Raw genomic sequence first — 15,741 nt, 5'->3', positions numbered from 1 at the left:
ATAAGTTAAGCCAGCATTTCTTTTTTGACCTAGTCCGGGAACTTTCTGATAGAACCTGGTACATGGTGCCTCCATTCTGTGCTACTCACTTTGACTCTATGGATGGAGGCAGCACATATGTCCAGTAACATTGCTCACTTCAACATGGTGCAAATATTGCAGGTATATTATAGATAACATAAGGTAAAGTTGTCCCTGTGCTTAACTAATTAAGCACTGTGCCATGAATGCATATAGGGGAGTGGTTGTATAGATCCACATTTTCTTGACCTCGGCACTAGCTGGAGATGAGTGGTCAGCTTCACGCCCTACCACTTTACCCCAGGGTAAAGAACCCCCAGTACCCATTGGATAGGAGGCTGGGTGGGCCCCAGAGCCGGTCTGGACAATATGGAGAAGAGAAAGTTCTGACCGTACTGGGACTCGAATTCTGACCCCTCAGTCATCCAGCCCTTAGGCAGTCACTATACCGACTGCGTTACCCCATTATGGATAAAGTAGTGTTTGTTATTATAAGGTACATAAACAGTTCTTACATAGCAGTTGTACATCCTGTGGACCTATTCACAATGTTCTGTATTGTTCCTTACAGTATTGTGTTATCTCTTCTAGACTGATGATACCCTGGATGTTACAGAAGATTTCAATAGTGACAGACATAGACAATCATCTTATGACTGTGGAGGGAGGTGTGAGTATGCTGTTGGTTTTATTCACCTGGAGGTTTGAGGTGATTTACATATTATATAAAGGATTGAAGGACAAATTAGAATTCAAGTTCTCCATTAAACACTCAGGGATGTTAATTTTGCACAAAACATACCATGGTTGTTTTTAATTCTACACAAATAGCACTTCTACAGGGAAGAAGTGCTACTGTGGCAGCATAGTACATATGCTTGAGCTGTTCAGCTCAGTGTCATGCATGATGCTGTCTGGCTGTCCAGAATATAGCAGCTAGCCACTCAGTCATCACCATGTTAGGGCAAGTTTGTTTTGGATTCCACCCAAGCAGCAGTACCTCTGCATACTTAAGGGATGTGTAATCGCCAACATGCTGGCAGCATGTTATATATCCCAATTATAGGACACTTAGGTCAGGTTGGGTGCTTTTAAATTATTAGCTTTGAACAGTTCTTTTTTAAATTTATGTAAGTTGGCAACACTACCATATTCATTTTAATCATGACTGATACTTGAACTGGAATGTATTTAATAATCTACATACATGGTAATGTACGTAATAAATATATTTGTTATACTTCATGTTGTAGCATTTGTATCCCTGTGATGTTGGCATAAACATTAAATGCAAAGCATTTGTTGTTACATTGAGTGTTGCTGATGCTGCTCACACTTCAGGCATTCCTGTAGCTGATATATTGGTGTTGTCGAAGATAGGAATTAAAGTCACATAGCTTCAGAGTGATTCAAGTGGAATCACCTTCTATCTGATACTTCATATGGACTGATCTGCAAGAGATCTGCTGAGTTTTGCAGGCAGGTTGATGGCCTGTGTTCAGACCTCAGCCCAGAGACTTGCTATAGCAATTGAGGTTTTTCATGGTTTTCCTCAGTCCATCCAGAAAATGTCAGGATAGTGCTTAAGTTAGGCCATGACCTCTTCCTTCCACACCCTTCTCAACTCATTATCAATCACTCCATCTTTCAAGATGGTATAAGGTGTTTAACTATTTTATGTCATAATTTTAGAAGGATATTCGTGAATTTCATTTTGAGTGAAAAATGTCACAACAACATAGGTATGGTTCTCCCCATTTACAAAGCTATATACAGGATAATTTAAGACGATTTTAATATAACAAATGTTTATTGACAAGAAATGATACTTGATGTTTGTGCATGATCTTGCAGACCCTGGAGCGCCCACATACATCTGTCAACATTTTACAGTGTATCAGAATTGGCTACTGCCATCACCAGACCTTAGTTCACCTTCCCCGCCACATCCATGGATGGGGATACAAGAAAGAATCTTGTTGTAAACACAAATGGACACACATGAGGACTAAATTTGCAGCACTGTGGATGCAACCCCACACATCAGTGACCATCACACTCATTGTCAAGTACATGTTCTGCTGTGAAACAAGCAAGAATGTGTACTGACGCTGATGGCAGACATTTTAATATTTGTTACACCAGTGAAAGTCAAGTATATAAAATGATGTGCAATCGTGAAGTGTCGTGTGTTTCGTATTCATATCATCTTAACTTTCCCTACTTACAGAACCAAAAGCACTGAGAATCATACCAATGTTGATGTAATATTTTTTAATCAGAGTTACCTCAGGAATAACCTCCTGAATTGATGACTTAAGTTGTGAAATGTCCTGGATAGTATGAATTACTGATGCAGTTGTTACATAAACAGGAGTTCTGCTGATGTGAGGTACAAATGGACACAGACTGACGGGCTTTAATTTCCACTTCCTCAACCAAAAATATACAATTTGTATATGCATATAGATCATGTTCATCTTGTTCCATCAAAAATACAATGGAATATTTGAAACTTCTTTATCTTTTGGCATGCAAAAAAAATAGTATTGTATATTCAGCAGAAAATATAGATTAGTGAACTGAAGTTATAATCCCCTCCCCCTAGATCATTGCACATTTTTTGGGTTATATAGAGTATAAGGCAAATGATATTACTTATTTGGATACATATAATGATTTCAGTATAAATTTATGGGGCTTGTGATCAGTGCTGTATTTTATAGGGTGTCACTAAATAACCTCTGAATCAAATTATAAGTGGCTTATAAAGACCGTCAATATTGACATATCTTAGGCAGGAAAGCTGTTAATATTTTCACCCAACATTGGTGCTAATTCCTGTGGAGTCGTTCATTTAGAATTTAAATTTGCATATGATTATGCTCTGAATAATAATAATAATCCAAAAATAAATCTATTCAGAGGTAAACGTAAAGAATGACTCCAGCTCAGGAATGAAACAAGTTTCTTATGTATGCATCAGTGTTTTATTCATCCTTTCTTCTGTGTATTGGGGTATATAGATCCAATTCTTTCTCATTATGAAATTTAGTTTATAATATTAATTTTATAAATTCAGTTTTGTGATGAATGTAGCATAAATTATGCCAATTGAAGTACAGAGTCATCGGAGAAATAAAAGTTCTGAAATATGGAACAAAACAAAGTACCATTTTAATATCTGAAGCAACTATCAAGGCTCTCTAACATTCATACTGAGTTTTGGTGTCCGCATAATGTGTAGCCATACAGACATTCATACAGTATTTTATTTTGTCCCTGGTATGGCAAAGTATGTCTGGAGTGATTGTCACTATAGTAGCAAAATTCTCTCCTACAGGTGATGCAAGTCATAGATTTTCTCTGTGCAGACGCAGTTTTTAACAGAGCCCTGTATGAAAAATGCAATGATATAAGAGCTGGATTTCTTGTAAGGCAAGTTATATGTCCATCCAATCAGTTAGGATCCCAGCATTTAGAGCATGTCAGACCTTATGACTGAAAAGGGGTGGACTTTCTTTCTACTGGGAAAAAAATTGCAGTTCCTTTTTTGCTTTTAATGTCTTCAGTTTATGGGAAATCAAACAATTCAGTCATCTTAAGAAAAAATACTTCCCTTAATGGTGTTTTCTGCGAAAAAAGAAATGTCTTGTCACAAAGTCATACAGAAGTCCACTCAACATATTACCTTTCAGGGTGTCTCATGTGAACTCAAAAGCTTCATGTGGCAGTTCTGCTCCCCAGATTTGACAGCAGTACTGATTAATGTGGTCATTAATATGAAACAATGCTTTATCTACAAAAAGTATTTCCTTATAAAATTGCCCAATTCATTTAACACACAACCTGAATATTTGGCTCATTTTGGAAGGTGAGTACTTTTGATTTCATGTCTCAATTGAGATTTGTAAACATGTGATATCAGACACTTATATAACACACTTCAGATCATGGTATTTGGTATACCAAATTGTAAACTGTGATGGGCAGCAGATTTTATGACTGTGCAATTTCTGATCAGTAGTTGATACTGCAGACAAAATCTGCATGATGGTCCCAGTAATTTCATCTCTGTATGGTGTTAACCATGAAACAAGAACATTGGATAAGATCTTGTGTATGGTTAATAATAGTGATACTTCTCAGTAATCCTGCAGATTTATTTCCTTGTTGGTAGGTGTAATAACAGTGTCCTACTGCAGTGGAAATTTTACCTTATTCCAAAATAAAAAAAAGTAATGCTATCTCTACAGCAGACCCTGGAGTCCCATAGGGTTGTGAGATATCAAGGCTTCCACATTTTCTAAACAGTCNTGCTATCTCTACAGCAGACCCTGGAGTCCCATAGGGTTGTGAGATACATTTTCTAAACAGTTGGCTCACAGATGACAGGTTGTCTTATGCACTGTAGCTCTTTACCCCCAGGAAGATACCTGATACTCATTTCTGTTGGAGGCTGAGTTGAGCCCAGGGCCATGGTGTGATTGGAAGGATTAGGTCAACTGTAAAATCCAGTAACCTCATCAGAAATGGAACCCGCAACCATCTGGCTTGTAGCATAGAGCCTCACCCACATGCCCCACCTTCTTCCAAACAGAACTTGGAAGTTCGTGGATCTCAGAATATAACTGTTTATCATCTGGCTGAATCATTTGTGCACAAATTTGATCAGTACCTTGTGATTTATACCCTGAAACCTTTATCATCAAAAGGATTAAGCTCAAATACTGATGTTCCAGTCATATATGTGTATTTCAATCTGTGTAACATAATTAACTCCCTGTACATACAGTGTCTGACAAATCTACCATCTGTTCAAAATCCTGGGAATCCATAAGCAGATATAATTCTTTACCAACTTTGTTGTAGGTTGCTAATCCACCTTAAATTTATTTATGCCTGTATTCAAGTACCTAATGTACCTGTTCTTCCTGTTGTCTTTCAGATATACCCCCCAAAAATGTTTACTAGTTTCATGTCTTACACTGTTCATATTGTCTCCATTCTTTTAGCTTGGATTCTGCAATCTGAAAGTTACTTTTCTTCCTTTGAGTAATCACTGTCGAACCATAATTCATGCTACTTTAACTCATATTTGGATGAAGTTGTGGGAACATCCCACATATTATCACAGCACCAGCATGCGCGCTAACCAATCAAATTGCATCTAACGTCCGCATTTATACAGCGCTTGCTGCTAGCCCGCATCCACATCATCATACGCGCTAGCCAATTTTCGCTCCGCCATCACGCATTGTATAAAAGGCGGAGCACAAGCTCGCATGTCAGTCTTCGATCAGTCTACAAGAAATCAACACACTTCGTCACCAGCACTCGGTCTTCGGAGGCATCGGCACTTCGCTGCGCCAGGCACGACTGCCTCAGCTGTCCGGCGGTCATACCCCCGACTCAATGGGCAACTCGGCCGCCTCGATTCGCCAGTAGTCATGCCCAACACACTGGGCAACTGGCATAGCTACCGCCTCTCTACTCCTGCGACCGCGCTCGGCAAGTGAACCTTTTTCCAGCAACCAAGCAACCTCCAGCAACGGCCACACTGCGGCCAGTCAACTGACTCAGCCTCCTCAACACACCGCAACCAACATTCCTTACTACCGGCGCGCTCCGCGTTACTTCACCGGCCAAGCATCTCAGGACCTACAAACTGTTCGAAGAAGTGGGTTGTCATTGAAGTAATGACACAACACAACATAACCCCACAAAGTTTTCATATACTCTCTCTTTCCCAAACTCCATCTTTACAAAGTGTACTGCTATAATGCCATTATCTAGTAGTTTCATGTAAACTCTCATTCCAAATTGTCATAAAATATCTTCTCTCTTGTATTCACATTAAAATATCTTAATGGAATATTCATGTGGTACTTAGGAAACTAAACAAGTACAAGCTCTAGTTCCTCATGAAAGTTATCCTTTCTTTTTTATCCTTGGTTGGGTCATGTGTATTCAGAAGAATATTACTTCAGCAGGCTCTTAATATTATGTACAACATCCTGTCACTAACAAACTGCGACCTCTTTACTGCTTTTATGAATCCTTTATGTATTAAAGCTTGTCATTAAGTAACGACTGGCATTTCTGTTTTCAGTGAAACTTGACAGTACTATACAAATTTCACTCATTCAGTTCACACTATTAGTGCATATTTACTGCTCCATTGTTTTTGTGATTTACTTACATTTAACTGTGACAGTTGTAAGAGAACAGTCCAGTCAGTAAATTAAGCACAGTATTAATGATATGAAACTGAAAGTGAGGTGTCAAGGTATATAAGAATTTTTTTTTCTCCATGGCCTTTTCCTCTATTTGAGATGGATTTCGTATATCATATGTCTTTATTTGTTCCATAAATCCATATTTGGCGATACAGCCTCCAGATACAATGCGACAATCCTGCATACAAAATTTCTATTACCAGAAAAAGCAATGTTTCCAAGATTATAAAAATTAAGTGAAAACAAAATATTTATCATTTCAAGAGACAATGATTATGCTTACACATATGAAAAATTTAAAATTACATAAATTCCTCAACAGAATAAAAAGTGTGATTCAATAGAACGGATTTTAAGTAATTTTTAAATAAATTTAAATTTTCCCTTAATTTTATCTGATTTGGAACCTTACTGTACAAACTGATACCAATATTTATCACACTTTTCTTAAAGAGGACTGTATTACAATGTTATACATGTGAATTTAATTTTTTTTCACATATTATGATTAGGGATATGGACTTAAAACGAAGGTATAGTTAATTTTAAGGCACTACCACTGCAATAATATAAACTAATTTAGGGTGATATAATTCAGGATATTTGTATCTGTTACCTTGTTCCTTTCAAAGAACTGTCTGAAATAAATACTTCTGTAATATTACTAGCATACCCATATAATCCAGTCTCTTGTGCAAAGGAGAAGCAAACGCATGTGCTGTATGGTGATTCTGTCAACATCTCTGTCTTGTTAACTGGGGCATAGTCTTTCAGATTTTGCATGACTTACCTCAATATCCAACCCCACATATGCATCCATTGTACATCAGTAAATGTTTAACTCTTAAGTCAGGCACTCATGAAGTGCCCCAACTAAGGACCAAGATTATAATAACATGTTGGCCAACTGAGCCTATCACACACTTTAGAAGTAGTTATAGGCGAGTTTGGATTATTGGCAAAATGATGATTGGGAAGTAAAAATCAAAGTTCTTGGAGAAACAAATGTTCCACTACCACAAACTATGAGATTCTATATGGGCCTCAATAGTGAGAATCTTATGTATGTGCATGCAGGCATTGGAATACTTGGTTTTATTCAAGATTACAATTATTGAAACATGTTTTGAGGCATCATCTTTTTCACCTATGCATACGGGAATGCCGTTTGAAAGTACTAACACTTGAGAATCGCCTAGAACATATGTCACACTTAAATGGTTTCACTCCCCTAGGGTTAGAAGATTCTTTCTCATGAGTGCGGTAATGTTGAAACAGATTACCCTTATTTGAAACTCTCTTAAAGCATATTTCACAACGAATATGTTTCTTTCTGAAGGAATGCAGTTTTTTGTGACCTGAGGGACTACTGGTATTGCAGTTCTCTTCACAATGTAATCGTGAGTGTATACTCAAATTCTTTGACCTAGAGAACTCAGCATGGCATACTTGACACTGATAAAGTCTCTTCTCATGCATAAGTTCATGATTTCTGAGAGAACGCGTAGAACTCAACCGTTTAAAGCAGACATTACACTGATGACGTTTATAGCCTGTGTGGACAGTTAAGTGTCGTGTCAAAGAACTTCTTACAGTGAACAGTTTGCCACACACTCCACATTTATATGGTTTTTCTCCTGTGTGGGTACGGTAATGTTCATGAAGTTTGGAGAACTCTTTGTTACATAAATGACACAGCTGAGTCTTTGAGCCTGTAATACAATATGAGTGATCTATAAGATGTGGTTTATAAGACAAATGTACTCTGCTATAATTCACCCATCCTGTATGAGTACGTGAATGTAATTTCAGCCCTGTTTTGTGCCTAAAGCCTTTATTGCATACCTTGCATTGAAATGCCGCCAGTTCTCTGAAAACAGAAGCAGATTTTGTAAACTGCAAGAAAAGGACACTCAATATGATTTTGCTGAGGCTGAATTTCTAGTCGTTAGAAACTCAGTATGCAGTTCTTGCCACTGCAAGATGCCATAACCCAACAAAGATTGATTAATAGGTTTTAATTTAATTCACTTAAGCTGTTACAAAAAAATATGGACATTCTACACACCTCAAAGTTCCATCACTTTCCAAATCCATTTCATGTCCTTGTTCGCCCATTTTTTCATCTTCTGCCTTTACCACTGCTTCATCAGCCACTTGTCTCTCCTGTAATAAAACAAATTCGTCTATTTTTTTTAAATAGAAGGAAGAACAACGGCTAGAATGTATACTTCGCATTTTCTTTATCATTTTCTTTGTGAATTTGATGTTGATCACTTAATACAGATACAAGTTGCCTCTAAAGTGGGGGAACAGTAAAGCAGTTACTACACTTCATAGATTCATTATTATTTAGCTTTGTATTTTGTTAAATATTGATAAAATCATTAAACATTAAAGTCAGTCTGCATTTTCAAATATAATGTTTATACTACTGCATGCTAAATTTGTTACATATAAAATGAAAGATCCACATGAATTGTAACTGTTGACTTTGAAATAGTATTTAAATCAAAATTTACAGACATTTGTATTATCTCCATACAACATTTCACATGCATAACTCCAGTTGTTTATAAGCTGTCATGAAACTGGAAGCTAAATACAGATTTCATGCAGCCACCACTGTCGCCTTACATTTTGAAAAAATTGCTGTCCACAGGTATCCTTTTGCAACATGACAATGCAAGGCCCCATACTGCCCGTACAACAGTTGCGAGAATCAATGACCTGCATTTGAGTGTCTTCCTCATCCGGCATACTCACCAGACCTTGCCCCAAGTGATTTCCATATGTTTGGACCACTCAAAGAAGCAATGGGAGGAAAGATGTTCCATTCTGATGAAGAGGTACGCCACACGGTGCATGAGCAGTTGTGCAGACTACCAGAAGAATTTTTTTCTAAAGCAATTCATGCACTTTGTAAGCACTGGAGGACTTGCATTGAGCGTGGGGGGAGATTATGTTGAAAAGTGATACAGCTTTGTACCACTTGTGCACAATAAATAATACTCAAAAAAATATTTAAGGTTTTCATTTGACTCGCCTACATATATGCTATATCTGCCAAATCAAAGTCCACACAACCAATTGCATATATTTCTCCCCCCCCCTGAATTTCTCTATGCAGAGGAAATGATACAGGCACTGAGAACATTACGCTAGATACATGTTTGTAAGGAGAAAGTCTGCACAATTAAAATACTGCATTATAAATTCAAATATGCTGACTCATGGTCAATTTATGGGTTATTTATTTACTTTTCCAACAATACTGGTTATACAGAATTGAATGGAAGGATAATTGTGAATGAATTTGAACTAAAGGATGCAGTCAGAACAAATTTCAGATAATGTTCCAGCATTTGCTTTAAGAGGCTAAGGAAAACAAAAAAATCTGTCTGGATACCTGGGCTTTGGGGCCAAGATTCAAACTGTGGAACTTCCAGATATGTTGAAGAGTGCTAATCACTTGACTGTGATATCTGATGGAGATGTTTTCTATATTGAGCCAACTGAAACTCACCATTTTCTACATCTGTACACCCCCATTTCTTTGTATGTTCATTTATACTCAGAGCCAGGATAGTTCATTTAGTATAGTGAAGGCTATAGGCTGGATGGCTGGGATTTGATTCCTGGCAGGGGCTAGAGATTTTTCTCTTATTCACAGCAGCCAGACTAGCTCAGGGGACCACCCAGCCTCCTATCCACAGAGTAATACAGACTTTTTTCTTGGGGCATGAATTTGACCACTCACCTCCATCTAGTACCAAGGTCAATAATGATGGTGCTATAGCTCCATTCTTCTATAAATCTTCATGGCATGACAACTTTACATTATAAGGAATGATTTCTTTCTAATAACAGTGCTCTCTGAAATCGTTAAATTTCTGAAAGTAATGCTATATTGATGGTACAATTGGAAGAGAACAATTACTGTTCATGAATGGACAGGACTGCTTCTATAAAAATTAAAAATATATGAACGTAATAATGAAAGACAGTTATCTGACACTATTTCATCAGGTGATAGGAAAGTAATTCTCCTATTTGTGCAATATTATATCACATCTGTACATGAGAAGTTTTGGAAAGTTTTTATTCCTCATGTGCATACTTTTCAGCAGCCAAAAATATTTTAGAAAGAGCTTGTTAGCATATTTATAATGCCACATCTGTAGAATTGTTTACTATTAGTGTCACAAAATTTAACAAATGCACATTTCATGCAGATAGATAGTGGGAGTCATCAGATAGGCAGTGCTGTAAGAATGACAGTAATGTTGTAATGTAAGTATGCACAGACAATATATCACACATCTCTGCTTTTATGTATGGTGGAACATTGCCATCTACAACAGTGAAGAACTGAATCAACCTTGCTGCCAACTCTGTGAACTGAATGGTACATTGCCCAAGAAGCTACAGTTATTTAACATTCTGTATTGTTGTAACACGGTGATTCAAAGTGGTTAAAATGTAAGAGGTTGCTGAGAAGGTAATTAATTTGGAGCAAAAAATGTAGAAAAATAACCTTAATTCATGTCCATGATGTGTATGTATTGACCATCTTCTAGTGCACACAATCTCACTTTTCACTTCACTACATGTTTCGGCATCACTGTGCCATCCTCAGGTGTGGTATTTACGTTAAACTATTGCACTGCTCGCCATCATGTGTCATTTGTAAAATGATTTAAAATGTATATTCGTCATGTACTATAATTAAATTTATATATTAAACTTTTGTTAAGATTTATCATCTTATATGTCATATTTCAAACTCTCATATTATATATATCAGTCTTCCGCTATGGGAGTCGTTCTTCCTATATTTTGTGTATACTGCGTCTTGTGATGTCTCCTTTATTATTATTAATAGTAACCTTAATTCCCCNAACAGTGAAGAACTGAATCAACCTTGCTGCCAACTCTGTGAACTGAATGGTACATTGCCCAAGAAGCTACAGTTATTTAACATTCTGCACTGTTGTAACACGGTGATTCAAAGTGGTTAAAATGTAAGAGGTTGCTGAGAAGGTAATTAATTTGGAGCAAAAAATGTAGAAAAATAACCTTAATTCATGTCCATGATGTGTATGTATTGACCATCTTCTAGTGCACACAATCTCACTTTTCACTTCACTACATGTTTCGGCATCACTGTGCCATCCTCAGGTGTGGTATTTACGTTAAACTATTGCACTGCTCGCCATCATGTGTCATTTGTAAAATGATTTAAAATGTATATTCGTCATGTACTATAATTAAATTTATATATTAAACTTTTGTTAAGATTTATCATCTTATATGTCATATTTCAAACTCTCATATTATATATATCAGTCTTCCGCTATGGGAGTCGTTCTTCCTATATTTTGTGTATACTGCGTCTTGTGATGTCTCCTTTATTATTATTAATAGTAACCTTAATTCCCCACTGTTTCAGAGTTAACCCTTTTGCGCGGTCATTTAAATTCCGCGGCCATCTCTCCGGCGGTAATATATTCAGCCGGCCATTTAAATTTTGCTCGAAAATGATTTATTCATCATTGTTCTTAAATTCTATGAGATAGGAACATGAAACTTTCACTAAAATGATCTTAAATGGTGGTTTTATAACCTTACCTTATAATATGGGCGCCCTGTATCTCGGCCATGGAAGCAGGTTGTTTAGTATTTCAGCAGTGAATGGTACGCCTTGAAGGATGAAACTTTCACTAAAATGATCTTAAAAGATGGTTTTATAACCTTGCCTTATAATATGAGCACCCGGTATCTCGGCAAAGGAAGCAGGTGGTTCAGAATCTGAGCGGGNGATCTTGCAAGAATAAAATTTGGACATCCCTCTTCTAAGAATTCCAATTGAGTGTGTTAGTGTGGTCAGCTCAGGGCAATATGATATTATAAACACAGCACATATCACGTCTCTGCTGTTTATAACTTCATAGGAAAGAAAACACGCCATTCATAACAGTTTGAACGACTAAACCTCTCCCAAGAGCAACAGGAACTTTGCTGCAAGACAGGCATATGTAACGATGACTTAGCGCAGCTAAACAAATGCCTCATTAGATACGGTTCTCCTGACAACAGGCCAGCAAAAAATCTAACAATCTACAGCAAAACCATCAATTATTATGGGCGTTATAACATAGGTGTGCAGCTGGACGAAACATAGACGTCGAACCCCCGCAGACGATTTAAATGCCTGACGAAACATACACGTCAAACCATGCTGAACAGTTAAGCATCAAAATCTTTGTCTTGACGAAGTAGTGATAACAGCAAAACAAGACAAAAAAATTTATTATTAACACAGGATGCCAGCTGCATTTCATGTACAGCTTTTGTGACGGAAATGCTACAACTGCATCGATGAAATAGCAGCATTGGTATTCAGACTGTAGATTGTAATACAGCCTAACAGGTGTGTTTGAAACAGTACACTACTGCCACGAGCACACACTGGCCACTGGAAGACACTGTGCATGCTGTATGCGCTAAGCCATCAAATAGCACTCGTCAGATCGCATATAAACTGGGCTTCTATGAATGCAGTTTGGTGTATGCTGCATGAGGAGTAGTTGCATCATTTTTGTGTACAGTGTGTTCAAGCACTACAGCCAGTGGCTAGTAATCTTTCCTTCCTTCCTAAAACCATTTCAATGAAGGCTTAATGGCAACTTTTAGGCCAGAATCATAGTTACCTAACTGAGCTATATGTGGTAACAGATCTTGATGGAATCCAGTATGTGATTCCTTTGAATGAACACTTTCCGTTTGTTGAAAGATATAATATTCATGAGGGTATGTGGTTTCGGCATTACAGCTTCCATTCACTTTTCATGCCAAGTGCTAAATTGGATGAAAGAATTTTCTGGACATACGGATTGTCTCTAGTAGTTTCACTGGCAGGTCTCCATGTTCTGATCTGAATCCACTTGATTATTTCCTTAGAAAATGTTTATGCTATAAAAGTAGGAAAACATTACAACCTGACTCCATCCTGGTAGCTGTGACATACATTGGAGCACAACCTAGACAACTGGTTCTTACCAGGAACTCCATTAGAAGTCACTCTGAATATTGCATGTTAGCTGGGGGACATGACTTAAAGCAAACTCTTGTGCATGTCCGCATGACACATTCAGACATTTCTGTTAAATTTAATGCAAAATTCACACTGAAATGAGCTAAAAGCTTCAGAGTATATGCCTTTCATTCATTTAAATTAAAAACAATATACAAACATGTTAAATGTAAACAGCCAATATATCTATATATATGAAGAGACAGTTATTTCACTTTCTTAAAAAAGCAGTGAAATATCAAAACCTGACAAGGGTGAGTCAAATAACATTTAATTTACATTCTCTGCTCCAAATTATCTCCTATAGTTTGACCATAGAACTTTGAATTACTTTGTAATATGAAAAAGCTACAGCACACAGCAAGCCTCTAAACCAGATCAGACTATGACAGGTTTTGGGGAACTGTCTAGTCAGCTTCATCAGTTGAATGGCAGGCACAGGTTTGAAGAGCTTGGAGAATACACAACCCACCTCATCATCACTCTTCAGTGTGTCACAGTTGAGAGGGATCAGTTCCTCTTCACAGTTCATCTTAGAGAATGAAGATGCTGGATGTGGGTCTACATCCAGTTCAAGGTCTATGTCTGTATGCCCCTGTAAAACAATGGAATTCAATCCCATCTATCGATGAGGAAAGTGAAACAAAGCTCGTCTTATTTATGATTCTATTCAGCATATGAATTTAGTTATACCTAATTAGAAACACTTGACAGGGAATGTAACAAAAGCAACTAATAACATCAATATTTACCTTCATTTTGCAAGTTCTGACAGTGGTGATCATGAAGAGGGCTATAATACCATGTAGTCTATTGAAAGCCAACAGACATTTCAGAGGAGTATGCTGCTCCCATCTTTATGGTGAAAGAATAAGCCAAGCAAGAAAGCAGCAGTAAGCAAAGCTCTACTTCTGACATGTTCTCCAAAATTTCAGCTGACTTTCAATGGATTACAGGTNGTCATAAAAGTAATCCGGTTTCTTTATTGCCACACCTTGTATTGTCCAAAATTTCAGCTGACTTTCAATGGATTACAGGCTATACCCCATCAGATAAATATTTCATTTTACATTCTTAATTTGATTACCCTTGCAGAACACACTGAATTTAATGGGTGACCAAAGGATAACTTGTTCCACCAGACAAAAAAAAATTGTAAGAGAACTCAGAGATGTTTAATAAGAAATCAACATAGAGAGTTCTTGACTCACATTCACGTCAACAAAAGTAAATGGGACATGAACTTCCTCTTCACTCTCCTGTTCCATGTGCATGAGTTGAGGTGAAACTGTTGTCGTCGAAGGAAACTTACTATCTAGGTCAATATCGATCTGAATTCCATCCATATTGTCTGAAAAGAATAATGTGTGATCAGCAATCAAACAGCATTCTTAATGCTTAATACGTGGGATACACCTGGTCAGTCTCAATTACGTTTATTTCTCATGTACTTTTTGTTTTACATTTTGTGGTTAATTATGTATTACTATAGTCCCATCACTAGCAGTACAATGTTCTTAAGGCTCATATATTTACAGTAAAACTTGGAGACCATTTCATATTATTCCATCTGTAATGCAAAAAAGTCTATCCTTTCTTAAAAGACACAAAAATATATTTACTTCACTAAAAAGTGTTTGTTAAATATTTTAAATGTCATTAATTAGGTGCATATAAAATATTTAACAAACCATTTTTAATGAATCAAATATATTCTAGTATCTTCTAAGAAAGGATTGACTTTGTCGCATTACAGACGGAATACCATACAATTAAAATGTTTCTACGCAACAGGATGCTGAAATATAACATTGGAGACAGCACTACTTAGTAGGTTATGTACCTCCCTCTTCTTGATAGTTTTTCTAAATTATATTATTACTGGGTGTAATATCACACACACACATGCTCTTCGAAATCTGAAATAAAACTCAAAATCAGATTCAGTCTGTCTTTGGATACAGTTATGTGCATGTATAAACATGTCTTGTACCTTTGGTGTTATTTCATACATACATATGGTCTTCAATGAAGTCTGAAAAATGACTTAAAAATAATTTCAGTCTGACATTGACATACATTTTCACGCATACATTCGCCGTAATTTTCCGTATAAACACGCCTTGTAACTTTCATTATGTTTCCAAATTTGATGCTCTGGAATTACCATGCGTAGTTATTACGAAACCCTGTCACAAATCTGAAAATACATTTTTTAGTTAGGTAGTTCAGCACGGATCGCAAAATCTTTTGGGCTTAAAGTTTTTCCACAATTGTGCCACCATATTCAAATTTACATATGTATACTTGATCGTGTTTCAACCTTGGACGGATCTGCACAGGTTTTATGCATACTTGATCCTTCTTGAACCTCGGACGCGCGAA

The 15,741-nt window shown here is 36.9% G+C and overlaps 2 protein-coding genes across 7 annotated transcripts in view; one reads left to right on the top strand and one right to left on the bottom strand.

The window, feature by feature from the left end:
• LOC111874586 (gastrula zinc finger protein XlCGF8.2DB-like) overlaps window positions 1-9,221 on the top strand; it is a 37,315-nt gene extending 28,094 nt beyond the window's left edge. Inside the window, exons 4-5 of one of the 4 annotated variants that reach the window (XM_023870204.2) lie at window positions 613-691; window positions 8,923-9,221. In XM_023870204.2, coding sequence (XP_023725972.1) covers window positions 613-691; window positions 8,923-9,000 — 157 coding nt within the window. In that variant the 3' untranslated portion in view covers window positions 9,001-9,221. Of the gene's footprint in view, window positions 1-612; window positions 731-1,875; window positions 2,488-8,922 lie in introns of those variants that run through there. The other 3 variants (XM_023870203.2, XM_023870202.2, XM_023870201.2) reach the window with 3 other exon arrangements.
• Window positions 5,696-15,677, bottom strand: LOC111874587. Of its 3 annotated transcripts, XM_023870207.2 has the most exons (6): window positions 15,436-15,676; window positions 14,568-14,707; window positions 13,829-13,951; window positions 8,329-8,426; window positions 8,106-8,130; window positions 6,362-7,972 (listed from the first exon to the last, which is right to left on the bottom strand). In XM_023870207.2, the coding sequence occupies exons 2-6, from the start codon at window positions 14,700-14,702 to the stop codon at window positions 7,850-7,852; spliced, it is 504 nt and encodes a 167-aa protein (XP_023725975.1). In that variant the 5' UTR covers window positions 14,703-14,707; window positions 15,436-15,676; the 3' UTR covers window positions 6,362-7,849. The 3 variants fall into 3 exon arrangements, with proteins under 3 accessions (XP_023725976.1, XP_023725975.1, XP_023725977.1); XM_023870208.2 differs by lacking the exon at window positions 8,106-8,130 and having other exon boundaries at window positions 5,696-6,438; window positions 15,436-15,677; XM_023870209.2 differs by lacking the exon at window positions 8,106-8,130 and having other exon boundaries at window positions 7,883-7,972.
• Window positions 15,678-15,741: the final 64 nt, after the last annotated feature.

This window comes from Cryptotermes secundus, unplaced genomic scaffold (assembly GCF_002891405.2).
Source record: "Cryptotermes secundus unplaced genomic scaffold, Csec_1.0 scaffold1296, whole genome shotgun sequence".
Classification (NCBI taxonomy): Eukaryota; Metazoa; Arthropoda; class Insecta; order Blattodea; family Kalotermitidae; genus Cryptotermes; species Cryptotermes secundus.
Note: the sequence above shows the minus strand (reverse complement) of the source record. Positions and strands in the feature narration are given on the sequence as shown.